The sequence below is a fragment of the Tyto alba genome, unplaced genomic scaffold (assembly GCF_018691265.1).
Source record: "Tyto alba isolate M040663 unplaced genomic scaffold, T.alba_DEE_v4.0 Super-Scaffold_18, whole genome shotgun sequence".
NCBI lineage: Eukaryota > Metazoa > Chordata > Aves > Strigiformes > Tytonidae > Tyto > Tyto alba.
Window position 1 is genome coordinate 29,472,978 of NW_024881280.1, and position 26,856 is coordinate 29,499,833.

The 26,856-nt window shown below is 36.4% G+C and overlaps 1 protein-coding gene across 11 annotated transcripts in view; it reads right to left on the bottom strand.

Moving 5' to 3' along the window:
* EML5 (EMAP like 5) overlaps window positions 1–26,856 on the bottom strand; it is a 111,050-nt gene that overhangs the window by 40,882 nt on the left and 43,312 nt on the right. For all 11 annotated transcript variants that reach the window (XR_006165151.1, XR_006165152.1, XM_042791008.1 and 8 more), the window contains exons 11-23: window positions 25,567–25,734; window positions 21,560–21,666; window positions 21,055–21,173; window positions 14,236–14,422; window positions 12,405–12,510; window positions 11,076–11,169; window positions 9,609–9,709; window positions 7,617–7,819; window positions 6,480–6,591; window positions 5,319–5,446; window positions 3,408–3,549; window positions 1,447–1,599; window positions 523–654 (exon numbers count right to left, since the gene is read on the bottom strand). Coding sequence is in view for 9 of the 11 variants with exons in the window: in XM_042791008.1 (XP_042646942.1) it covers window positions 523–654; window positions 1,447–1,599; window positions 3,408–3,549; window positions 5,319–5,446; window positions 6,480–6,591; window positions 7,617–7,819; window positions 9,609–9,709; window positions 11,076–11,169; window positions 12,405–12,510; window positions 14,236–14,422; window positions 21,055–21,173; window positions 21,560–21,666; window positions 25,567–25,734 (1,752 nt within the window). In the remaining 2 variants the exon portion in view is untranslated. The remainder of the gene's footprint in view (window positions 1–522; window positions 655–1,446; window positions 1,600–3,407; window positions 3,550–5,318; window positions 5,447–6,479; window positions 6,592–7,616; window positions 7,820–9,608; window positions 9,710–11,075; window positions 11,170–12,404; window positions 12,511–14,235; window positions 14,423–21,054; window positions 21,174–21,559; window positions 21,667–25,566; window positions 25,735–26,856) is intronic.

Consider the following 26,856-nt stretch of genomic DNA (forward strand, 5'->3'; position numbering starts at 1 on the left):
ATCTCAACCTATGAGTCTCCTTACCTTTACTCCTCCAATCCTCTCCCCCATGCCCCGGGGCAGGGGAGGGTAAACAAGCAGCTGTGTGGTGTTTGGCTGCTGGCCAGATTCGAACCACAACAATTAGTATTTAAATTAATCATGTATTAAGACCCAGGAAGACAGGAAATCCAGTCTTTTTGCTATTTTTGACAACAAGGATACATATTCCTGAGCTACAGATGCAACTAAACTATGCAGTACATTATTCAAGAAGTCAAACAATAAACATGGAAGATGCAAAAAATCCCCAAACAAACCAATCCATAGAGACAACATATTTTACTTCAAATTGCACAACTTTTCAATATATAAATAGCAGTAAAAATAATGAGTTTGTATTTATTCAGGTGCTGTGAACATATTCATAAACTGAATAATTAAATCTCTCAGTGATACCATAAATTCATACCGTAGAGGTACTGTATTTAGTATATAATGTAATCAAACTTCCAGTAGATTGTTAGAATGAATGCTACTTACCTCTTACATCCCAGTCCATGTGTGTGATATAGCTGGAGGCTCCCTTGCAGATTCCCACTCGTTTACTGCTCATTACATTATAAATATCTACAAAGTTGTCACAGGATGCCACAGCTAAGTACTTTCCAGCACCTAAAATTGGTATCAACACAAGACATTTTCAAAAATTGTAGTGCTCTGTACAGTAAATACCAGTACAGCTATATGCAACTCTGATTTCTTTGAAACAAGCTTGCTAATTTATACATAGGCCCCAACAGACTAAAGTTCATATCACAATCAAAATCAGTATGAAATATACAACCATTACATCATTACATCTTCAAACAATAAAAAACTATTTGAAGAAATTTTAAATATTTATTGCACTCAGAGTGGTAAGGCTCAGGTAACCAGAAAGTAATGTTTCATGAAAATTAGTACCAGTGATTTTCACCAAATTTCTCCTACAGAAAAGTATTTTCACTGAAGTAGTACTATTAGTTCAGGCCATACATCTGAGTTCCTAAATAAGAGCTGTACTATTTGAAAAAACCTAGCCTCACTGGGAGTGCTAAGCACTGTAGGGGGGAAAAGAAGAAAAAAGAAGATGCCAGAACTTTCCAAAACATCAGTTTCAAGGATTCTCACTAGCTAACAGCAACCACAGTAAAGAACCAAACTTATGCAGCTCCAAGTGGAACCCTAGGGACCTATGGAGGCTGCTGGATATTCATGATTTAAAATTGAGCATTGCATTCAGGAAGTTACTATGAGCAAACCCGTTCCAATAATCTGCTCCCTAAACAAGCAGCACAGGACTTCACACCCAGTATTTTTCAAAATGTTAACATTAGTCTGGCTGACTTACTTGTTACATGTAAAAGAATACTACAAATCTCTACCCCTACCTTGATACAAAAATCTTCATTTAAAACCACTTACCAGGAGAAAATCGGATCTCTGAAATAACATCTTTCCTGTGCTGGAAAGAAACTAGATCCTCCAGGGTATCTGCATTAACTATCAAAAAACTTCCATCGTTGAGACCAACGGCTAATGCTTTTCCATCAGGAGAAAAGCAGCAACATCTACCTCCTATGAAGAATACAGAAATGGCATTTAGGTACATTTACAGTGCATAATCCCTCTTTTAGATTTATTTTTCCAGTAGTAAAGGAAAGCCATTCTTCTAGTATATAGTCTAATGACATTTTTTAGATACTGCCAAGATCACTTCCAAGCTCTACATCTGTGATAGCACACAGCAGCTATTGGCAAATCAACAACTACACAACCCCAAAATCTTAGACTATGTTTATTTGCATATTAACTGACATATTCTACATTAGTAATACCAATTAATCACTATTGTGTATTTCTAATTTGCTCTCCTCACCTATTTGGTGCCAGTTGTTTGTTACCATTTGCCCTGGTAAGGAGAACAAAGCTGGAAAAGACCTTCTGGACTCACAGAATCCAGTTGCCTGCTATCATGGTCACTGTGTCACATAATCCTTTTAATAAACATACCGAGTTTCATTTGAAAAACATTTTAATTTCCAATCTAAATTTATTTATGGTCAGCCTATATATATTTGTTTCCATGCCAGAATTTTCCATTAGCATAAATATTTTTCCCTACTATATGTTCCTCTGAATAACTTGCAGATAATAATCCTTTATTTAGCTGACTCCACCACAAAGCTTCTCATTAATTATCCTTTGTAGCTCCCCTTTCTCCATATTCAACTTTCAGTTTAATTTCGTTCAGTTGAACACAGATGAGAAGTGTACACCAGAAATATTCTGATGTTTCTTGTAAATTACATGAACACTTCAGTATGTTCTGAGAAAAATACCTCACTGTCATATGTATTCATCATTCTGTGATCAGCTAGAACATCCTCAGCCTTCTGCTCCTCAGTTACTCCTCACCTACACAGACATTTTTCTTACAGTCGAGTCTTGCCTTTTTTAATTACCGCATACTATCTCATTTCCATTACTGCTATCTGCAGAAGTACCCAGCTCTTTCTGTACAGCGCAGAGGTGCTTTTTAAGATCTCCAAAGCATCTGAAAGTGTGTCTCATCAGCAAGTTAAGTCATCAGAGTCCTTATTTTTCTGCCAAAACTACACTTAAAATTATTAAGTAATATCAGCTCTAAAACTTAAGCAGACTTCACCAACTTGAAACTTCCTTGTTTAATCCCTGCTTGAACCAGCTCATGACTCTTCTTACATTTACTTTATCAATCCAAATCATCGTCTACTAAGCTTTTTATAAGGTTTGGATCAAAATGCTTTACAGAACGCCAAACTGATAAAGCCTATTGTATTCCTTTGTCTAGCAAAGCGTATACATCATTGACAGCTTGGTAAGGCCAGTATATTCTAATCCAAAAAAAAGTCTCCTTGTATGATGTCACAACAGATTTTCCATCTGCCAAAATAGAATTTAGTTACATAGTATAAAACAAGTAAGAATTTTATGACTGCTCTCTTTCCTTGAAATTCTAGATTCTTTTAACATTCACAAAGAAGATAAATGCAACATTATTTCTAACATTCCTCCCAGAAGTTTCCAGATTTGAAGTCCTTCACTTTTCAAAAAAGCATGCAATGCTATAAGCAACATGGCAGATTTATGTAATTAGCTCAACTTTTATTGTAAATTCACTGACTTAAACATGTTACAATTGCAAATAATCTTAAGAACAATATTACATAGCACTCTTTCCTACAGATTCATTAGCTTAAGGCCTACATAACTCGTGAACATAGCATCAATAAAATAATTTGAGCAAAGAAAGGAGTTTATTCAGTCCTGCTTTTGAAAGATTCACAATGTTAGTAAATGTCAACTGAATTCAGTTAAATATTTTTTCTTACTAAGCATCTTACCCTTCTTCAATTTGCGAACAGCTAACATACAATGGCTAGGAGATAAATCCCATATTCTTAAGGTTTTGTCATCACTTACAGTGGCACAAATAGGTAAATGAGGATGAGTAGCTAGACCCCAAACTTCCCCCTCCATGTGACCCTGAAAAAACAAAGTGAATCAGATGACTTTCTATTTTAAACTGAGATATGAAATAATACTTTATGGAGGTTTTTAAAAAAGAAAGAACAAAGAGAACATGCATATCTTTAGAGGATAATAAAGAAATATCTGAATAGAAACTTAGAACATCTGAAAAAAACCCTCACCCTGCTACTTACAGTAAAAGGGCAAATTACTGTAATCAGTACTAGAGAAAAACTTTTCCCTGTGAAAAAATCTTCACATGCATCTATGCCAATGACACAAACAGTGGGACTGAGTGCACTCTCAGCAGGTTTGCAGATAACACCAAGCTGAGTGCTGAGGTTGACATGCCTCAGGGAAGGGATGCCATCCAGAGGGACCTGGACAAGCTCAAGAAGTGGGCCCATGTAAACCTCACGAGGTTCAACAAGGCTGAGTGCAAGGTCCTGCACGTGGGCCGAGGCAATGCCAAGCACAAATACAGGCTGGGCGATGAGTGGATTGAGAGTAGCCCTGCAGAAAAGGACTTGGGGGTACTGGAAAAGCTGGACATGAGCAAGCACTCTGTGCTTACAGCCCAGAAAACCAACTGTACCCTGGGCTTCATCAAGAGAAATGTGGCCAGCAGCTGCAAGGAGGTGATTCTGCCTCTGTGCTCTGCTCTGGTGAGACCCCACCTGCAGTGCTGCATCCAGCTCTGGAGCCCTCAGCACAGAAAAGTCATGGACCTTTTGGGGTGGGTCCAGAGGAAGGCCACAAAAATGATCAGGGGGCTGGAACAGGCTGAGAGAGTTGGGGTTGTTCAGCCTGGAGAAGAGAAGGCTCCAGGGAGACCTTATTGCAGCCTTTCAGTACTTAAAGGGGGCTACAGAAAAGATGAGGACGGACTTTGTAGCAGGGCTTGTTGTGACAGGACAAGGGCTAATAGGTTTAAACTAAAAGAAGGTAGACTTGGACCAGGTATGGGGAAGACATTTTTTACAATGAGGGTGGTGAAACATCGGAATAGGTTGCCCAGAGAGGTGATGGATGCCCCATCCCTCACCTGACATTCAAGGTCAGGCTGGACAGGGCTTTGAGCAACCTGATCTAGTTGAAGATGTCCCTGCCCATGGCAGGGGGGTCAGACTAGGTGACCTTTAAATCTCCCTTCCAACCCAAACTATTCTATGAGTCTATGAGTTGGATTTTTTCTTTACCTTAGGTTCTAATATATTATTTTAAAAAATCTAATTCTTACATATTGCATTGACCACTTAGAAGTGTGAATTAAAGATCCACAGATTATTATTTACGTATAAAAGAAAATCATATGATGATACAATGTAAAAAAGTCTGGTTTATAGTCAGGCTTAAGAAATGCAGTCTGCTTAGTATGGCAAAGAAAACAAATGTTTTTTACATAATTACAAAGAAAATCCAAAACCTCAAGGAGACAACTTTAAAAAGTAATAACAGTAACTAGTATTCAGAAAAAATTATTAAGGAATTTAGTGGAGGATCCACTGTTTCACACACTTTTTTTTTTTTTTTTAAACAGAAATATGATCTTGGTCTGTTTGAAAGGATGAACTTGTTGAACAAATTAGTACATGAAATTCTGTGATTGGTTTTGCTCATTAAACAGTCATAATGGTCTAGCCTAGCACTAAAAATGTATGAAGTGACAGTAACTTGCTAACTTCACCAGTAATTAAGATGCTTGTTCTTTCACACCAGTCTTTACTTGAAAAATAAAATAGCAATTTGTGGTATGGCATATTGGACTGATATTTAATATGTACCTGAACCAGCAGAGTTATTGGTCCACTTTTATCCACTTCCAATATTTCACCATTCTTTGTGCCCACTAAAATATGACCATGTCCTAAAGATATGGCACGTATAGAAGGATTATCTTCTAAGAGGAGACCTAGAACATTAAAATGTTAAAAGACTGAGAATTCTCAAGTATGCACTGAGGAGGATTTTTCACACACATGCATATTACATTCTCACTGTAGAAAATGATGCTCAGTAGTAAACAAGTAAAAACCTATTCCTGAATAGAACTTACACATTTTTATTAATTTGGGAGCATTTAGCAACTACCCAACTGACACTAATCTTTCTTCTCAACCAGGTGTCTCTCAAGTTTAATCAGCCTGACTCACTGGCAGTTTCAGTGAAAAAATCTGCATGTGAAGTATCAACTATATTACTATACTGCTAGTAATTATTCTACCTTCAAATCTAGCTTGTTATTAAACAGGTATGAGAATGAGACACTGTGTAGTAGAATGTTTTAGCTAATGGGTGTTTCCATTCATGATTTTTGCAAATCAAACCATATACATCAGAACACATCAGATGTAGTTTTAAGGCAGGGGGGCAAGGGGAGAAAACGCTATCCAGAATGTCAAATAGGGGAAACTGTAAATCAGCACTCAGATCAAGAATAAATGGAAGAAACAGGAATAATAGAAAGTGCTCTTAAATAATTTCAAAAGACATATGTAGTTACAGAAAATTAAGTCATAAAATGTACTAACAACTTAGAAAACTAACCACAGTTCTGAATTCCACTTCTCCAAAACAAAAAAGACCAGACAAGATACTTCATGATTAGAAATTTAATGGGTTTTTTGGTTGCCACTTTAAAAAAAAAAATTAAAATCACCTGAGTGGTAAGAAACTCAAGGTTAAATCAATTCATTCAGGCAGATAATAAGGTAAATACAAAGATCTGCAGCCACCAAATGTGCAAACAGACACTACAACATTGCATTCCCCTCCCAACAGAAAAAAATACTTATTTAGAATCAATAAAGCCTTACAAAAATCATTTGTAGTATTCATTATGTCAAATGTGGATTTCCTCCTACTGAGGAAAGCAATTCTACAGAAAGAGTTTTCTAAAGAAAGTATTTTAAATAAAATAAAAAATAGGATAAAGTCTCTGTTACCTTTAGATCCAGGGGCCAAAGCAGCCCTTTTGATGGCATACGTTTTGAGACAACGTTCAAAGGTATCGTCCCAGAGAGCAACTACCCCATCCTTTCCTCCAGTGACAAATCCCTGGGAAAAAAAAAAAAAAAAAAAAAAAAAAAAAAAAAAAAGTGTGTGTGTGTATATATATATATAAAAATCACAACTTATTGTCATTTATCTTTCCTTAATTTTTCAGTGATTTCTGACAATACTGAAAATGGATTATATACAACACTGTAATGAGCAGAATTACAGATGTTAAGAGATGAAAAAGTCCAGAGCAACAAAATGGTTTAATTCTCCTCCTGATGAAGGTAGCACAATTCTGTACAGTCCATGTACACATGCTGGATTTAAAAGTTCTAAACAATAAGTTTCTACCACACTAGGAAAATTGTTCGAATATATGAATATTTGTGTCATTCTGTCTTCAAAAATTATTTACAGCTATTTAATGAAGCAATTGGTACACTTGATACTGAAATCATAAATACTTCCCTTTGTAGCACTTAGTTCTTTCAATATGAGTAACACATACTTTGTCAAAAGCTACTATACTGAAACTGAAATATTAGAAGGTGGAGTTAACTCAGTCTAACCTAGCAAAACACAAACATATACATAACTTCAAATGTACAAGTAATTTAACTGGAATACCCATTCACATTTAAGCACATGCTTAAAGGCTTTCCTGAGTCAAAAGAATCAGGAGAGAGTACATGGTGATCTACAGACTGAATGCTTCTACTTGTAGAAAGTAATTACAGCACAAAATTGTAAAAGTATGATTTTTTCCCCCCTCTCACAAGCTCACATATTCCATTAAACTTATGGATGCTTAGATCAAAAAGTACTTTTACTTATTGTAAGTTACTATTATTTTTTAGTAAAATGTCACGGAAACTACTGCCTAAGTAGTCACTGGACAACAAGAATTTGAGAAACAGCATGCTACATATCAAGAATTAGAGACATGCATAAGCTATTTTGAATCTGGACCTCATAAGGCTTTTCTGTAATGGAAATAAAGCCATGGATTCCTAAATTTGGGAAAGACTAACTTCATAGACTTCTTTGTCCAGACATCAAAAAACAATGAGCGGTTTATTTACTTTTTCCAATGCGTGCATGCTGAACACAGGACCATCATGTGCTTTGACAGTTTTTATGAGAAACAGATCTCTCCAAATACACACATCCCCTGTGGAAGTTCCAGAGAACGCCATCTCTTCAGTCCAGCCATACACTGCGCACATCATTGTGTCGGTTCTTCCCAATGCACCTATGCAGCCCTTTCTCCCAATTAGTCCTCCGCCTGGTTCAAACAAAAAATCAAGTCATCAGATGTTTGCTTAGAATTACTTTCCTCAAACTGTACAACCTTACCCAGAACAGTAAGTCCTTTTCTTCTGGTTTATCTGTGATCCCCGAAAAACTAAGCCCAAGAAGCATTCTCAGAAATGTATTTTTTTCTACCACTCTTCATTTTCCAACAAAAAAACCTTACTTTTAACTTGCTACTTGAATCTGGATTAGGATATGTACATATACCCACATAGACAGACCAAGTGCGTTTGCAAACTTGCATCTAAACAAAAAAACTTAGCAACTACCACACAGTGAAAGGATTTCTATTTTTATTTTAGAGGTTTGCTATATTGGCCTCTGTATAACAGAAGTGTTACAGCTGTATACATTTTAAAATTCTTTACAATACTGTATCAAAACTCATCTGACAGTTAAGGCACATAGTAACTTATGGCTAGAAAGCCAGATTTATATTTTCACAATCCTCAAAGAAACTTCAAGTGGTGTAACACAGAAGCCCCTTAGGATCTGACACTTCATAACATTCTTGTACTTACAGAAGCAAGGTCTCTGAACCTCCCTTGCCATCACTTGCAACTGATAAAAATTTAGTCCAAAGTATGTACTTTGGTGTCACTTCTCACATCAAGTACACCTGCTCTAAGTGCAGATTTCAGAGACATGGCATTTGTTAAGGTGCACTGATACTCTGTTCCCCACATTAATGCTGCCAAGTGTGTTTCACTGCGACTGCCTTGCCAGCGTGTCATTGCCGTCTTGCACAGATGGGCTACAGCATTACAGAAATTTGTTTCCTCCTGACTGAGCAATGCCAGAGAGAAAAGAGGCATTTTAAACAATCTAATTTCTTGATTCAGAATCACCATCTCCAGGCTTTTATCATAGTTAAGACTTCTTTCTAAAGAATTTATAGTAATTCATTCAGTAAATATTCTGAAACACTTTGTTCCTTCTATAGATAGCAGGCACAATTATTAAAATTAATAATTTATATATACTTCAACAGCTTGCTCTCAGGCAATATTGATCAATCTCTGTTGGAGCCAGAACTGAGAAAACTAGTGTCATTTTTTCGTCACAGACTTTTCTCTCCACAATTAGTCTTTACCAAGGACTCCTGTGAGCTAACGTGCATAAATTCTGCATGAATAAGGGGAACATTCTTAGCAGATAAGCTAGCCTTCTGTAGCACATATGTCTTCATCCATGTTTTGAGGTTTGAAACAAAGAAGTTCACACTAGTATCAGGAAATGGATGTTTTCACTCTTATGAATTTTTCAAGCAGATAATGCAAGCTGCTTTAACTTGGTTTTTAATTGTCAAGTTCAACAGGAGTATCTAAACAAACAGGTCTCAACTGACACATATCCTCTTCGAGTACTTTGTCTGAATTGTTGTATTTAAATTTATTTGTATTTGTCCCTCTTTATTACATACATATTCTAAAGGTCCTGCTTCCAAAAACTGTTCCATGACTTTAGAGCAGCTCTAACATTTTCAGATGTGCTATATTATTATTAAATACTAAAACAAAAATAGGAAATCCAGGGTCCTTTCTACTTGTGTAACGCCAGCTCCATGGCAAATTGATCTTAAAAAGAATTCCCACTACTGCAATAATGCCAATTAACATTATTGCTACTAGGACAAAGCTAACTTAGATATACAGATTTATATAACACATTTGCCTTTAATGCATGAAACATACTATAAGAGATGCAATATTTCTACTTTAAGTAACAGAAAATGATGCGATTCTGAAAAGTTTCCTTACCTGCTCTACGCCAGAATTTCATGTGTTTAATTCCAACTGTAATCAGTTTATCAGGCATGTAGGGATTAATCTTAACAACAAAAATCTTATCTTTGCTTCCCCTGAAATGGAAAGCAAAATATTTTAAATAAAAATATAAGCATTCATATTTTTAAATAGGTTTTGGTTTGGGGTTTTTTTGCTAATGCATACAGTTCTACCTTGCTAACATTTACTTTCAAATCATTAACAATCCTTTATTATGAGGAGAAAGAAAGCCAAACAACTAATACTGAATCCTGTTATATTTTCATTACCCTTCAAACCTTTAGTTTGCTATCTATACAAGGAAATAAATGCTTACTAGTAGGTTGGGTTTTTTTTTCTTTAAAATGCAGAAAAGCCACTAATCCCTAATTTTTGCTCCCTGCTCAAGAGTGGTGATAATCTTCTACCTTCTGTCATTTTCAGACCACTAAATGAACTAGTAGCAAAAAGCATAACCAGTTCTTTTCGACCTCACACTGCAATCTTCAAAGTATAGAGGGCGCTCTCAAAAATTCTATTCAATCCCTCTAACTAGGTAGGAGCAAAAACACTCCAGAAACTAAATCCACTATAAACTGATTAAAGTTGGATTAAAATAAAAAAAAAACAAACAATTAAGTGAGATTGGTGGGTTCAGAGAATAGGGCAACTTAAAAGAAAAAAAAAAAAAAAAAAAAAAAAAAGAAATCACATGAAAGGCAGACCAGTAAAAGGCCCAAATCAGTATCTTCAGAGAAGACAAGCTAACTGGGCTTCTGACAAATAACTGGGAAGGGAGTTCTCTTCATTACCTAAATCATTTATTCAAGATTTTCATTACTCAGTGGATAAGAAACTCAAACTGTGTTTACAAAGAAAATGAGAGTCAATGTCATTGAAGAGCAATAATGAACTTAATGGATAGAAAGGAAATTGATACTTTTTAAGTTGTATCTTCAGAGAATAATAAATCCCTTTCAAACCTACCTAGAACAGCGCTTAGACACGGAAAGGAAAATGAAAGAACCTTGAAGAAAAGGGAACTGAACAATACAACTGCAAACTACTATCCCAAGAAAGACATGACCTCTGATGAAAAAGGTGTGAAAAGCAGAGCACACATCACCGTCTCTGGGAGGGCCTACAGAATTCCATAGAATGAGTTTGAAAGAAGTTACTTCACAACACATCAAATAAAAGTAAATAAACTTTGTCTTCTATGTCTTCTTTCTTCACCAGTGGAGCTATCACTGTTGTAATTCTTGTTGACTCTTATCAGAGCTTCAATGTTTTTCTTCCAAAGAAAGTTCTAAGGTTGTACTAAATGTTATTACCTATATCACTGAGGTGATAGAAGCTCTAATTTATTAGAGAACTATTATTCGTTAATGAATATATTTTGCTTACTGTCATTTGAGAGTAAATCCAGGTACAAATTTTAAAACAAAGCGAAATTCCCACCTTACTACTGAAAGCTTTTCTCCCTTCTTCCAATCCCAGAGTACAATAGTGTGATTGTCATCTATCCCAACAGAAGCCAATCGTTTCCCATCCACTAGAAAAATAAATTCACAATTAAGAGAGTAGATAGATAACATTATGTTGCAATAATAAGAAACCAAATTAAAGAATATTATAACTCCACAAAATGTGTAAAAAGAATGTACAAACAGGTGAATAATTATACAATGTGTGTTTAAAGTCTTAGCGTAGACAGACTGGCCTCTAAGTTACCCTGCCTAAAAATTGCACTTAGATCCTCTGTGTTTGTATCAAATCCCTTGTTCTGCTAGTTGCTGACACAGCTGCACAAAAACCTTCATCACAGGTTTTATTGTGAAATTTTTCTGTTCAATCTCAAAATCCCTGTTCATTTCTAAACAGGAAAGCACTGAAGCAATACCATGAAGTTTATGAAACATTCTTTAATTTAGTAATAGTGTGAAGTCTTCAAGAAGCTCTGACACATATCCCACATTAACCACCAAGAAATAAGTTATTTGTGCTCACTCATGATCAATGAATTTCTGACATGCATCCAGCTTTGAAATTGCTACGCATCCATGTCAGAATTTGGGAAGTGAGATTCACGTCTTGAAAAAGGAGAACCAAAGAAAGGTATGAAGCATCAAAGACCCCAAACTACTCATCTTTGTGATCACACATCTTCACTGTGAGGTTAGAGATCCTATCTAGTAAATCCAAACCATTAAAGAGTTAATAGAAGTCAGTGGAGAAGAGGAAATTTAACACTGGTACAAGATTTCAATGTATGGGGTGCAAAAATCTCAAAAGATTTAACTGACAGTCTCCTATGTTAGTGTAAGGCAGAGAGAGAGGCTGGGTTCCTGCCCAAAAGAACTCTGTGACTGGACTTTATGAATTTTAGTGTACTGCTAAATTGGCTTGCATGATTTAAGTTATTAAAAAAAAAGCACACACCTGTTCGATTTTCTCAAAATTTGCTTACACAGTTGTAATGCAGGTAACAATCAAGATCTGTGTACCTGCCTCATACAATCAAAAAGAAATTTCAGTGATCAGCTCAGCTATTAAACAACACAGAACCTCTTCTTGCATTTCCTGATGTGCAAGACTCCACAGGAGCTCTTTTTAATGAATGATCACTGTAAGACCGCCTCTCTCATTTGACATTGATCACTGGAAAATATTTTTAATATAAAGTCTTAAGTGTAAAGGAATTCCCAATTGCTCCCTAGAGCTGATTAGCTTGTATTTTCATACCGAAAAGTAAAATTTTATATGAATAAATAAATAAATAAATATTACCTGAAAAATCAACAGCACAAACACCATACTGGTGATAGCCCTTTAATACTGAGAGTGGTTTTATCGTTTCTGTATCCCAAATGTGTATTGAGGAATCTCGACCAACCTGAAAGCAAACGTGTTTACAACCATTTGTTTTTCATTTCTCAGTTACTTCACACAGTTGTTCAAAACTATAACATTAGACAAATACTGTTAGAAGTATTTTAAAAAATACAGTAATAAAATTTTCTGAGTGTTACTTCTTTCTGGCTAGCAGGATATTATTCCTCCTCCTGCTTCACAAATACCACTTCCCAGCTAGCTCTTTCTTCCTTCCAAAGAATTTAGGCATATTAATCACAACTAACTAGAGTCCTCTTGAGAGGGGGGCGGGGCAGGGAAAGCCCTTCATTGATTGCACTGTGGCATATTTATTCCATCAACTCTCTATCAATCATTCCCTGTCTGAAAACAAAAGGCTATTTTTACTGCTAGTATGTAAGCTACTTTATATTTGAGAAATCAAGGTGACTTCTGTTGCTTTCTGGTGTCATTACAAGTGCCTACAAATCAGATTCCGATGCACCAATACCTGTGGAGCACCCTCCATTAGAATGGCACTAATGCACGTTCACTAGAACTTGTTAAGAAATGGAATATAGCTTTTTCTTTCATCTATGTACATGTATTACTAGTCAGTATTTACAAGACTATTTGCTATTTTGAAGGTTTTTCACCTCAATGCACAAAAAAGGCTGCAAAACCAGAACACTCTCCTGTTTTAGATGAAGGGAAGGACTTAAAAAAACTAAGATCTATTTCTGGTTTTGCCACAAACTTAGTATATGATGTTTGTAAAGCTTTTTGGATCGTCCACTATCAGGAAAAACTGAACCAGTGTGGCATGGGGAATCTGATTATTGCATCACTTAATTTCTGAAGGTAATGTAGTACACTATCTAACGTGTACACATAAAACAGTATATAATTGAGTCTATCCTTCTGTTGACAGCTTACGGTACTTTAAAACACAGTAAATCCAGGCACATTTTTAGTCATAGTCTTTACTACTCCAAAATTAAATAAAATTAATTATCACAATTAAGGCTTTAATCCCTAAACTGACTTACAAATTTATGTTAATCTCAAACATTTTTTCAAAAATTGAGGGCATTATAAGCAAAATTTTATTTTTATTAAAAGTTTCAGGTCAATTTATTATATAATAATAACAATTATAGTAACAACGATAATTTTAAAACCCTGAAACATCAAATCAACCTTCAAGTCCTGGTATACAGACATTTATGGGAAGAGGTGTTCATCCAAAAACATGGGTGGAAAAAAATTATCTAAAATTACTGTCCGGTGAAAGATAAAATGAACTATTATAAATACTTTAGCAACATATACACCTGTGTTGCACGTACAAACAGTAAATAGTTTGGCTATAGGTGATAATCAAGAACATAATGCATGAAACCAGTGGCAGAATGTAATAACAACATAGCTAACTTCACAACCGAGACACCAAAAAAGACACTTTAATTGCACATTTCCTCCACTTGTTATCACAAAGAAGCAACATAATACTGAATAAAAAATATGGATATATTCTTAAATTAAAAAAATGTTTAAAAAACCTTATCAACTAAAGACTTATAAGAATTAATATAAAGAACTGGAATAAACACTTATGTGACAGTTTTTTAACATGATTCCATCTGCAACAGAAATGCAGTCCTTCACCTGAATAAATGTAGACTGGACTTCCTTCCTCTGAAATAGGCTTTTCTAAATTCAGCAGTAGTAACTTTAGATTCTTATTGCAGATAAACACGCATCCTACCTGGCCTGTTGCCACATAGTCCTTCAAGGGATGAATAGCAAGGCAAAGAATGTCATCATCATGACCTAGATAAAAGCGCTGTGTGTTCTGCTGTCGATTGTACACCACTCCCACTGCTGCAACATGGTATACAATTTCACCCGTCTGAGTGTAAAATAAATTGCTTCGACAGTCGTAACCTCTGTAACTAATTAAAGAAAAAAAAAGTTTGTTCATCAAGATCATAACCGTATATACTGAAACTCTGAGATAAAATTATGCAAGAATCATTTTGTACATATAAAAAACCTCAGATTACTTACCAACTACTGTTTTGGTGTTTTAAGATTAACAACATATTTTCCCAAAGGAACACCAATTTATCGATTTCATTTACTATTCAGGCATCGGTACCAGTAGCATTAGTTTGAAAGCGGCTGCTATTTAATCGTTATTCTCCATAACTAGCTTAGAAGAGGAGGTAACAGCTAGTAATTTTTTTCACATCACATTGAGAATTCAGGCATGCAACGTCATCACATGACACAGCCAAAACTAATACTTTGGGCATTTTCTATCTCTTACTGCTCAAAAGTCAGGCAGAATAAATTTCCACAAGAATGTGGGCAACTCAGATGATATGAAGCTGAAAGTTTCTGGAAACTTGCTAACAGAAAACAAATGCATAAAACCTTCATCCAGATCAGTTTCCTATTTGAAGGAAAACCTGCCTCCCTTCTTAAGATACAACAACTGGCATGAGTAGGCCAACTCCCAACTGAGGTCTATACACACCGCCACAGTATACACATTTCTTCCTAGGTGTGATTAAGATTCAGTACCCCACAAAACCCAAAGGTGGAGTTTTCAAAAAGGCTTTCAGAAGTAATCTAAGAGGCTCAGAAAAACTAAAAAAAAAAAAAAAACAAAACAAAAACAAACATGCAAGCTTTAAATTACTGTTTTTAACAATGCTATCATTGGCAGTCAACAGAGATAACATTTTAAAATGTGTAACTTAAATTCATGCTTTCCATTCCTTTGATAGAAACAATACTCCGTATACTCCTGACACATCCCATTTCTGTGCTATTAATTCCCCAGCTAAACTCTTTCTGTTCCTTCTCCTGTTCTTACAGATCTTCACGAAACCAATTTTTGATTATTTCACAAAGATGGAAGCAAAATTTGGTTACATTTCTAAATATATAGTTAAATTTACGGGAAGAGAATGACACTTGAATGTGTCTGAATCGGCCATTGATTATCTTTATTTAGGGATCATAAGACTCTACCTAAGTTTTTTTGCACCCAACTTTTAATTGAACTACTTGAAAAAAAGCCCTCAAGATGATCAGCAAGTCATTCTTGGCAAACAAAATAACTAAACTTTGACCATCAGTAACTGCAAACTAACAGAAATCTCTAATGCCTATGCTATACTTCTCATGGTATTAATATCCTTGCTTAATTAAAAGCATGTATCATCAGAACAAAGGACATTATTTTTAAGAAGAAAAAAAAAGAACTCTTTGCAACAGTGCAGGTCTTTAAATTATCACATAAGACAAAGATGCATCTATACATATACCAGTAACTGTCATACACAGAACGAATGGGATAGCATTAAGACAATTAGTGCATATGATATACTTGAAAGGTTTAAGGGACACAGAAATTATGTAGTCCAGGTAGAAAAGTCTTTAATAAAATTATATACAGCTTTCCTTGCATATATGGTGCAACCATATGTACTGGTCAAGTAGTGAATCTTTAAGGCAGTTGACCAACTTCAGCTTAATGACTACTATTCTGAAAACCCCATCCATGGATCCATGTTCACAAATACTAGACCTGTGCATTACTGGAAAATACCACAGCACATACCCGAAGCAGGTTTGAACTAGCTGTACACACAATGGTACCTATCTCAGAACATACATGATTAGAGAAAAATTGCTAAAATTGTCTCATGAAGTTTTTAAGCAGACCAGCAGATAGTCCAGGTCCATTCCTCCCCAGATGCAGAAATTTCCCCTTTTGAAGTTCATGAGGTTCCTCCCTGCCCAGTTCTGTAGCCTGTCCATTTCCCTCTTGATGGCAGCACAGCCATGTGGTGTACCAGACATTCCTCCCAGTTCTGTATTGTCAATGATACTGTAAAGTCCAAAGCTGAGCCTCATTATATCACGAACAAGCAAAGTGAACTTCTTAAACCACCAAAAACTGTGACAGAGAAATAAAAGCTTTTATATAAGTCTCCCTCCAACCCACTTTTTAGACTGGTTCTCACAGGCAGGTTTTTAACTTCAGGCTTGGTCCCAACACAGCAACTTTCCAGTGTCTGTTGAGTTACTGTCTGCCTCAAGGTCTCTAGAAAATTCTCTCTTTCCATTAGCTCTGAGGCTCAGCTGTATGTCTGCTCCCTGCTCTTCTCAAAGTGACCAACAATTTGGACTTACACTACAGGTGCAGACTCTTCAGTCATGCTTTGTTCTCCATCCACCCATATCCCTCACTAACAGCTTCCCCCAGCAGCACCACGTGCAGATGTTCTGAAGATGATCTGAAGCACCCAAAGTGCTGCCTGCTTGCCCTGCCTGGCTGCACCCTTCTTTGATGTCCAGCCACTAGTTTTTAAAGGGACATAATATACAATGACCTACAGTAACTAGGAAGAAAGAAAACAAAAACAACCTATCACAGTATGCAACACCAACAGTTTAAGGACATGACAACATTCAGTGGGGGGCAGGGATTATAAAGGCAGGCACAATGCCAAAGAAGATATCTGGACCTATTGTTGCTCAGATGTCATCTTCCACTGCTTCACTCTGCACCGTGTTCTTAAAAATACTGGATTTCCTTTGTAAATATTGAATAATTTTTAAAAATGCTGAATATGCACCCTGAATGAGAATATTTAAAAAAGCAGCTAACGAAATATGTACACTGAAAGAAATAATGCTTTAGAAATACTGGACATTGAGCAGTTTCTTACAAGTTTAGCAGTCTATAAAAGCACAGAAGATCAAGACAGCAAAAGGGTCTCAGATCCTTCTACCTGCAACCCAGAAATTCATAATTTTCCCAGCTCTTGTCAAAACATTTGCCTGTATACTTTAAGGATAGTGGAACCGAGTATATGTTAATGTCATCTATTCACAGGACTACCCAAAACATCCAAAATTTACCTAGGATGCAGGAAAATATATTACTTATAAGTTTTTATAATCAGAAGTTTGGATTTTAGTTCACTTTCTCCATTTATAAAAAAATATGTGTACAATCAGTTGTTTACAATTAAAATAAAACATATTTTGCCAAAATATGAAGCAGTGCAAACAAAGACATTTTGTAACCTGGTTAAACATATCTGGTCTTTCCCACATGCCAGTTTACAAACTCCCTGACTATATAGGTACTTTTCACCAGAAGGATAAAGTGATGGGCTTAGACAGTCCAAGCAGTGATGAAAAGAAGCATGTTTCAGTGTAGAAAAATCACTCCCAAGAATATGCTATACAGTTCTAAAATACTTACATATCCCTACTATCAAACCAATTTAGAACTGAGATTATTAGCTAATCTCAGGAAAAGCATGAAGAGAAACAATTCTTTGCATGCAGAAGAAAATCAACAGAAGTAATTTACAAGGTAACTTGATTAGCAACTAGAAACTAAATAATAATGAAAGAAAGCTCTACGTCGTGGTTACTGGATAATATATAACAAGACACAATAAATATAATGGTGCATTATGCAGTAGTTGACGTTTTCAAGTGGTCTTCAGCAAGTCCTAGTGAAACCATCAATCCAAGACTGATTCGAGTTAATATGACAGTAACTTTCAAAAGAAAATACAGCTACCTCAATGCTATGTAGAAAAAAAAATCTGCCATTATCAAGGCCATGAAGAGCAGGGACTGAATTCAGTTTAAGACATGCAAACACTGGTGTTCACATGTGTTAGATATATGAACACCTATATCTTAATCAACAGTGTTGTAGTTAATACAGTTAGTGGAACCTGCAGGGTTACTCAGCTGACCAACCAGTCAGCATTTAGTCTTACTTGAGCCAAATCACTCCTTACGCTCCACTGACTACTGACTGGATCTCCATTGGCTGTGATGGAAGTTTAGGTACACATATAAAACCATCTACTTTTAGGCACACAATTGTAAATTCTTTAACCTGAAGCTGGATCCTACCCACAGTTGGAAGTTACATATCTATAGCCAACTAAGGGGCAACTTCACAAGTAGTGTCCTCTCTGGGAAAAGAGTCAATGTCCATAGTTTGTCTGATCCTGTAAAAGTTTCAAAATTTGTATGTTACTCTTCAAAGTATATATGGGAAATTTCCGAACATAGTGCAACCCTTCCCCAAAAATCTCCAGAAGAATCAAATGTCAAAATAAACATGGTTGAGGCCAGAGTCTTTAGCACAAAGGTAGAGATACTTTTAAAAAAAGGAAAAAAAAAAAAAAAGCACAACAACAAAAAAACAACAAAAAAACACTTTCACATGGCAATAGTCTTTTCTCAACAGGAACCCCTCATAGCCTACCCCTTCTACCCCCTTCAGGTGTTATCTTCAGGTATTTGTAGCACTCTGGTAGCAATCTATGCAAAGTGTCATAAGACTCTCATTTAAAAGCATGAGAAATCTCATGCCATCTTGAAACCATAACCAAATTTCATCTTATGATAAGGTCAGTTCAGTGAATTTCCTGAAACTCAAACTAGATTTTGTTTAAATCCTTTGAATATTAAAAAGAAGATAAAATAATTCTTGAGAGATCAGCAGCATACCTTTGAGAGAATACAGGACGTAACTATGATATTTAATCCTTATTCCCTACCAGCAAAAAGAAAGTATTACAAGCACTGAGTCAGTGAAAGGGATTCCTTTGAATATTTCAAAATATGTATGCTTTTTATGTTTCTGAACAACCACCACTGTCCAAGACGTGGCAGAAGGAAAATACAGGAATAGGCCAAACCAGTACACCACTTCAATAACATGTTTCTGATCATTATTGCATCTTTAGAGAAAGATGCACTTAAAAATTAACCTGTTAATAGAAGTTGATTTCTTATCCATATTAGTCAGTGGCTGGCTCACATACTCGGCATCGTTGTTTTCATCCCCTTCCAAAACAGGAAGTAACCAGAAGTTTAAAAGATTTCTTACAGGATATGAAGAGATTTTTAAAAGTTCATCTTTCAAGGCAGTTGACAAATTCAAAACACAAAACCAACGTGCTCAAAAACAAAGAAAGGAAAAAGAGATTCCTATTCTCCTAGTTCAAAAATGCACCACTTTTTACACTTTCAAGGAACATCCAAGACATTTCCATTGCAGCCAAAGAAAGATGAAGCAAAGCAGACTTCCTGAATCAGAGAATATGCCTATTACTCACTTGGATGTGGGTCACTTTAAAGTTAACAGCCTGGACATTGAGAAAAATCTGTTGTTCAGCATGGATTCTTCATTTGTTTCCTTGATGCCCATTGGGTAACCAGACAGAACTCAACTGGACATTCTACTTCTGGTCATTCCTGGATATTCTGGTCAAGCTTCACTTCTGTTGTGAAGGAAATAACAATAATCCCAAAGATCCAGGGCCCTTGCTTGTGCTACATCTTCTTCAGGATCATTTGGTTTGATTCTTAGACCAAATTTTAAAGACTACATACAGCTGCCCACCTTAATGCATTTTCTACACAGATATAAAAATCTTCAACTGAGAACTCTGGAGCATCAAAAATAGACATGAAAGCTCAACTCTGTACCAAGCTTCCCAGTTGTCATTATTTCCAAAGCTATTTCTCAGACTCCACGTCTTCTACAGAAAACTGCTGAGTTGAATGATTAACGATTCTTAGCCAATTAATTTATTAAGCATTCCTTGTGGAGCCCTTCTAAAATTGTTTCAGTGTCATAATAATGATAGACAGTATCAGTAACTTATCTGTGCATTTAGTTATCTCTAAAAAGAAGTTGTATTCCTGCAAAGATGTATCTTTTCAAACGAAAACCAATACTACCTGATTTCCAAAGCCTTAATTTAATAAAGGCTTTGGTTTTCTTTGTATCAAGGGAATTTACATTTCTGATCATTATTCCAATGTAGTAACATATACTGCCAGTTTGCTTTAAAACACCACATCTTTGTTCTGATGAAAAAGTCTTCACTTATGAAAAGGTATAGGAGACTACCAATCCTAAAGATGAAATCATAAGATTTCAAGATGCATCTGAAAGTCATTTTGTTACTCAAATTAGCACCAAAAAGAGAATGAAACTGAATTTTAACACACTTCCAGGACCTATTAAGAATTAAATTTAATTCCTGAACTAACAGAGGAACACATAAATTGTTTTAGATTAGGCACAAAGAGTTTATACATTTTTTTTTTTATAAAACACTGGTAGAAACAGCGCTTAGTACAGAACCCAGTCATCTTCAACTACACCAAGTTTCTGTCGTAGTTTCCCAAATAATACACCAAAGAGAACTATTACTTTCCAGATACTGAAAAATATGGGTGATAGCCAAATATTATATTTATTCACCTCTACTCAAATAATAATTATCAACTAAAGTTTCAGTGCAAATTCACTTCAGAATTCATGTTCAGAATTAGGTCTAGCTTGGCATCAAAGCTTTCTATTAATTTAGTGTAAATTTATTTTACAGAAACAAATAAAAACGGTAAATCACAAAGCAATGGACCTAGAAGTCTTTCATCAGAATATTAAATTATAAACACCAATCCACAAAACACAAACAATCTGTTTGTATATGTTAAAGAATCCTAGTTTTCATACCCATGAACAAAATGTAATCTTATACTGTTCCCTGGAGCTCGCTCGCGTCTCTTAGAAGCTGCACTTTTCCTTTTTTCTTTGCATTGCTCTTTAAGTTGAGGTAGATCTTCTTTGTAAACCTTTAAGAAAAAGCACATTTATAAATTAAGAGATTCATAAGAAACACGTTTCTGAGAATTCAGCCACAGTTACCATCCTCAAAAATGTTATACTGACATCAGTGAAAAAAGTAACTGTATAACTGTAGCTGGTTATTGTATAGTGTAACTTGTTTTTACATTATAACCAAAACTCTAATAAAACAAGCTAGGCATACACGTAATCACTTTTTTCTCTATTGTATCTTAATATTTTGAGTGCATCAGATAATAACAATTCTAAAGGTTTTGTTCAGCTCCTGCTCAGCTCTCAGTTTCCCCAGTTTTCAGATTTCAACAGGTTTTCATAAAAGATCAACTTAAACCCTAGGAAGTATTCCAACTGCCATTAAAATTAAAATCTTTACCTGTCGACGATAGGTGATCTGTGTCTCTTGTTCAATTTCAGAGTCCAGCTCTGGAACATCAGACTGATCTGAATCTGATTCATCACTATTAGAATCAACCAGACTCTCTGCCACCAAGAAAAGAGAAACAGGAAATGAAGCAACCTAAATTACAAACCAGAAAGTGCTTAAAGTAACTGCTTGAAGTTTCTGATTTGATAAGCAATGTTTTTATCAACTACAACAGAAACTGCTAATAATTGACAGGCTGACAGGATCAATTCTGCTGATATGGTAGAAATAAGCCAACTTGTAAATATGATTTTTTGTTGTTGTTGTTTGTTTCTTTTTAGGACCAAGTTAGTTTTTATTCATTAAAATTATTTCAGCAACATTAATGTTAAGAGGAAAGAAAGAAAGAAGAGAATGAAGTAACGAGTATAAAGCAGAAACTAAGACTTGCAGAAAACTAACAAGAGAAGTAAAAGGCTCCAGATAGAAATTTATGGTTAGGTGAGCCGTTGATGTAAGCAACAATTCTTCAGGTAGATTAGGCGAAAAAGAAAAAGTCATATATGAGAAAGAAGTGGTAAAATTCTTGATGACTGTGGAGAAAAAGAGTAGTCATTTAATGTTTCTGTTTTACATCTGGGGAGAGCCAGAAGATGTTGTAGCACAGAGTTTCATTTCAACAGAAGCTGAAAACAATGTCCTGGCTGATAAACGATCGTGTATTTGGATCCTTCTGCAACCTCTGACTGAATGTTGCACATCTTTTGATTTACAAATGAGATACACAATCAGTCTAGAAAACAAATGGATTTTAAAAGATCTCAAAATATAATTCAAAAAGAGAATCATCATTCAGTAAGAAAAGTTTCTAGAAACATGCGATAAAAAGCAATCTTTGGAGCTATACTACTAAACATTTTTATCAGTGATCAAGAGAAAAACAATATTGCTACTGATAAAGGTAGCAGATTACAGAGTTAGAAAAGCCATTAACAGGACAACTATCAATAGTGTGACAAAACTGATGTATGCTGCACATACTGTCAGATAGACAGAAATAAGGTTATATATCCAGGAACAAGGAATCTAAACAACAATTAATATATCTAAATTTTATCTAGGGAGGCAGTAGCTAATGAGAAATTTGGGTCATGAGAAATAATTAGTTGAAAATCAATTCCTACAATGAAGGATCAAAACAGATAAAGGCTTTTGGAGGCTTCATCAAGGAAATGAAGAGAACTATTGCTTCATTCTGCATTTGGCATTGACAAGGCCAGCACTGAATCAGCAATCATTTACTTATTAGCTGGGTCCACACTGATATTAGCAATTAAAGGGTGAAACAGCATACTTCGTTGTAAGTCTATATACTAATTTCCTTAAAGGACTCCCTAACTTTCTTCAGGAATTTCCAAGCAAGGCACTCATTTGATTTTGGGAAACTCAGTCATGAGAGAAATTACTCTATTAGTCAGTGGTGGAAACATGATCTACATTTTTTTCCAAATGTTAAAATTGTATAGTCTGCTTTGAAAAGAAAAAAATAAATAATTACAATGCTTAAATTATCATCTAAATAGTTAAAAATTTTAATCAAATGAGTATAGAACAACAGAATGGTTTTGGTTGGAAGGGACCTTGTAGATCACCTAGTTCCAACCCCCCTGCCATGGGCAGGGACACCTTCCACTAGACCAGGTTGCTCCAAGCTCCGTCCAACCTGGCCTTGAACCCTTCCAGGGAGGGAGCAGCCACAGCTGCTCTGGGCATCCTGGGCCAGCACCTCACCACCCTCACAGTAAAGAATTTCTTCCTTACGTCTAATCTAACCCTACCTGCTTTCAGTTTAAAACCACTTCCCCTCATCTTATCACTACATTCCCTGATAGAGTCCCTCCCCATCTTTCTATCAGGCCCTTTTAGGTATAAGAAGGCTGCTACAAGGTCTCCCCAGAGCCTTCTCTTCTCCAGGCTGAACACCCCCAACTCTCTCAGCCTGTCTTCACAGGGGAGGTGTTCCAGCCCCCTGATCATCTTCGTAGCCCTCCCCTGGACCTGCTCGAGCAGCTCCGTGTCCTTCTTATACTGGGGGCCCCAGAGCTGGGCCCAGCACTGCAGGGGGGTCTCATGAGAGCAGAGGGGGAGAATCCCCTCCCTCAACCTTCTGGTCATGTTTCTCTTGATGCAGCCCAGGACACGGGTGGCCTCCTGGGCTGTGGGTGCACACTGCTGGCTCATATTCAATTTTCCAGTCATCAGTATTCCCAAGTCCTTTTCTTCAGGGCTACCCTCAATCCACTCATCGCCCAGCCTGCATTTATGCTTGGGATTGCCTCGACCCATGTGCAGGACCTTGCACTTGGCCTTGTTGAACTTCATGAGGTTCAACAAGGTCCCTCTGGATGGCATCCCTTCCCTCCAGCATGCTGACCACACCACACAGCTGGATGTTAAATAGCACCAGTCACAACACCAGCCCCTGAGGAACGCCACTCGTCACCACTCTCCACTTGGACATGGAGCCATTGAAGGCAACTCTCTGAGTGTGACCATCCAGCCAATTCCTTATCCATTGCATGGTCCAATGTGCACAAGTCCAGGTAGATGATGTCAGCTGCTCTTCCCTTATCCACCAACACTGCAACCCCATTGTAAGAAGGCCACCAAATTTGTCAGGCACAATTTGCCCTTAGTGAAGCCATGTTGGCTGTCATCAATCACCTCCTTATTATCCAGGTGCCTTAGCATAGTTTCCAGGAGGTTCCGCTCCACGATCTTTCCAGGTACAGAGGTGAGCCTTCACTGGTTTCTAGTTCCCCAGGTATCACTTTTTTTTTTTTTTTTTTTTTTTTAAAATGGGGTTTTCGTTTTCCCTTATCCAGTCAGTGGGAAATGTATACTTCATTTTTTTTCCAGTGACATCTGGGCACCCAGTCGTTGCCAATTTAGTAAAAGACAGTATGTACAGAATTGACATCTATGATCCAAACTTTTAAATTTTCCCTTTGCACAGGGAACACAGTGGTGATTTTCTTCACAATCTTGCTACACTGAGCATGCACAGTACAAACAAGTATTAGCAATGCTATGAGGTACTTCAGGCAGCTGCAAAGTTTAAATGTTGGAAGCACAAAACAGTGGAAAATTGCAAAGCCCAATATTGCTCAACACCTGATGCCCAGAGCAGACACAGGACTGGATGAAGATCCAGTGGTTTGTGTTGCCATGGCACCAGGGAGTAAAGCGAGGTGGAGGCTGCGCGGTCCCATTCTTCCACTTTCTGCAAGAAATGATCTGTTCAACTGCTCAGAGGTTGTACCAAGAAATGTTTTGTGCAGCTGCTGAAGGAATACTGGCTTGACCACAGTCCCACCCACACACCTGGCACAATCATGGATAAACAGTTCCATGGTTTCATACCTAACTTGGGGAGCGACAAGAATTTGACACCAAATTGCAGGGACAGATCGACAGGTTTGTCCTCCTTCACCTCCACAGAAGGGATGCCTTCTGGTAAGATTTGTGACCCTGGCTATGCCAAGTGCCCACCTGGGAAATGGATCTTGTGATTGCAATCATTTTGTTTGCAGAGCTATATAGCTATTCTGCAGTATAGTGCACTTATCACTGGCAATCTTAAAGAATCTGTATATGTTGCATAAGAATAAACTGTACTATTTGTGAACCTGACTGCTTCTTCTGAATGAAACCAGACCTACAGCAGACAGGCTCTTCATGTAGTTGGTGTCAAGCCTACAGTCACAGCAATAATTGGCCTACCTATTAAGAGAGAAGTCTAGCCACCCCTACCCCTCTGTAATCTTTGAGGATTGCCTAGAATATAGGGGGATTCATCTCTTACTAAATTTATCCCTCACTCAATACAACATTAAAGAACAACTTTGTGCAGACTGACAATTCTGAATATTTCTTTCTATACTTGCACCAAAGAATTTTACTTCTTTTAGCCTCCCCTCCTCCCACAATTTTTTTTTTTTCAGTAAGTTACTTACCTTGGGGTGCTATATGAAGAGAATCCTTCAACTTGCGTTCAGGGACAAATTTCCACTGAAAAACAGAATGATCAGCTCCCCCAATGGAAACAACCCACTGGTGATCATGCGACCATCTGACATTTGTCACGTGAGCAGAATGACCAAGATATTTTTTAAACTTTGCTCCTAGTAAAAGAATAAAAATCTCTTTCAGTATATGTGGAATAAATGTTTCAGAAACACCTCAGGAAAAACATCAAGGAACCCTTATAAGAAGTAATAGTTTAAATTAATATATTCTAATTATTAGTGATATTTTCTTTAATTGCAGCAACCTTCTGCAGCATTCCCAAATTTTAAACGTTCTTTAAGATAAATTTTTAAATTTGGATTCCAGGATACAGTATCTTTAACAAGTCAAACACAAAGAGACAAGACATGATAGCGCTGTATGAGGTGTTCAAAAGGAAGATTTATTTTATTTTATTAACTTTACTTTTTACAAACCAAGATTTTGCCATTATTTCTACATTGAAAAGATGCAGTTATTTAAATGTTAAATGATGTATATTTAGCTCTGTGAAAACACCCCCCTATGTGTAATCGTAGCACTGGTTCCTACTGTTTGTGCAAACTGAGTGCTAAGCACCTCTAGAAATTCATATCCTCACACCTCTTGTAGTAGTAGTAGTATAACTACATCAAGTTAATGTTTTCACTGACTACTACATAATTACAACTCAATCACTCGATCAGCTACTGAAAAAGTTCCTAACAGCACTCCATTATACAGATTCTTGTGCTTTCTCTTTGGTTTTGTAATTCTAGTGCAAAATAGTCGAAAAAAGGGAAAAAATTCAGTCTCCTGCAAATGGACAGAAGACTGTTTTCAAGAATATAGTTTTGGATTACCTCAGGTACCAATAAAACCCTTATCACTTTAAAAATAAAACCGGAAAGTTTGAAACGAAGTAGTTTTTAATATCACCTTTTCCCAAAAGAGTTGAAAAAAATAATGGGGGAATACCAGTCATTTATTAAAAAAAAAAAAAAAAAAAATTCTTTAAGCACATACTCCTTGAAGACATATCCTAAGACCCATCATGAAGATCATATGGCTGTAGCCAGTATTAAACATGCAACGCTGCTGACTGCAATAATGCAACAGTGCAACTTCTTGTTTCCCCTTTCAAAACTCAGAGATTTGATCTAGTCCCCAGGCAAACTTTTTAGGTTAAGACAACTCTAAACCTAGGCTTTCACAGGCTTCCTCTAATCATCATCATGTTACCAGCTTGAAGACCTTGC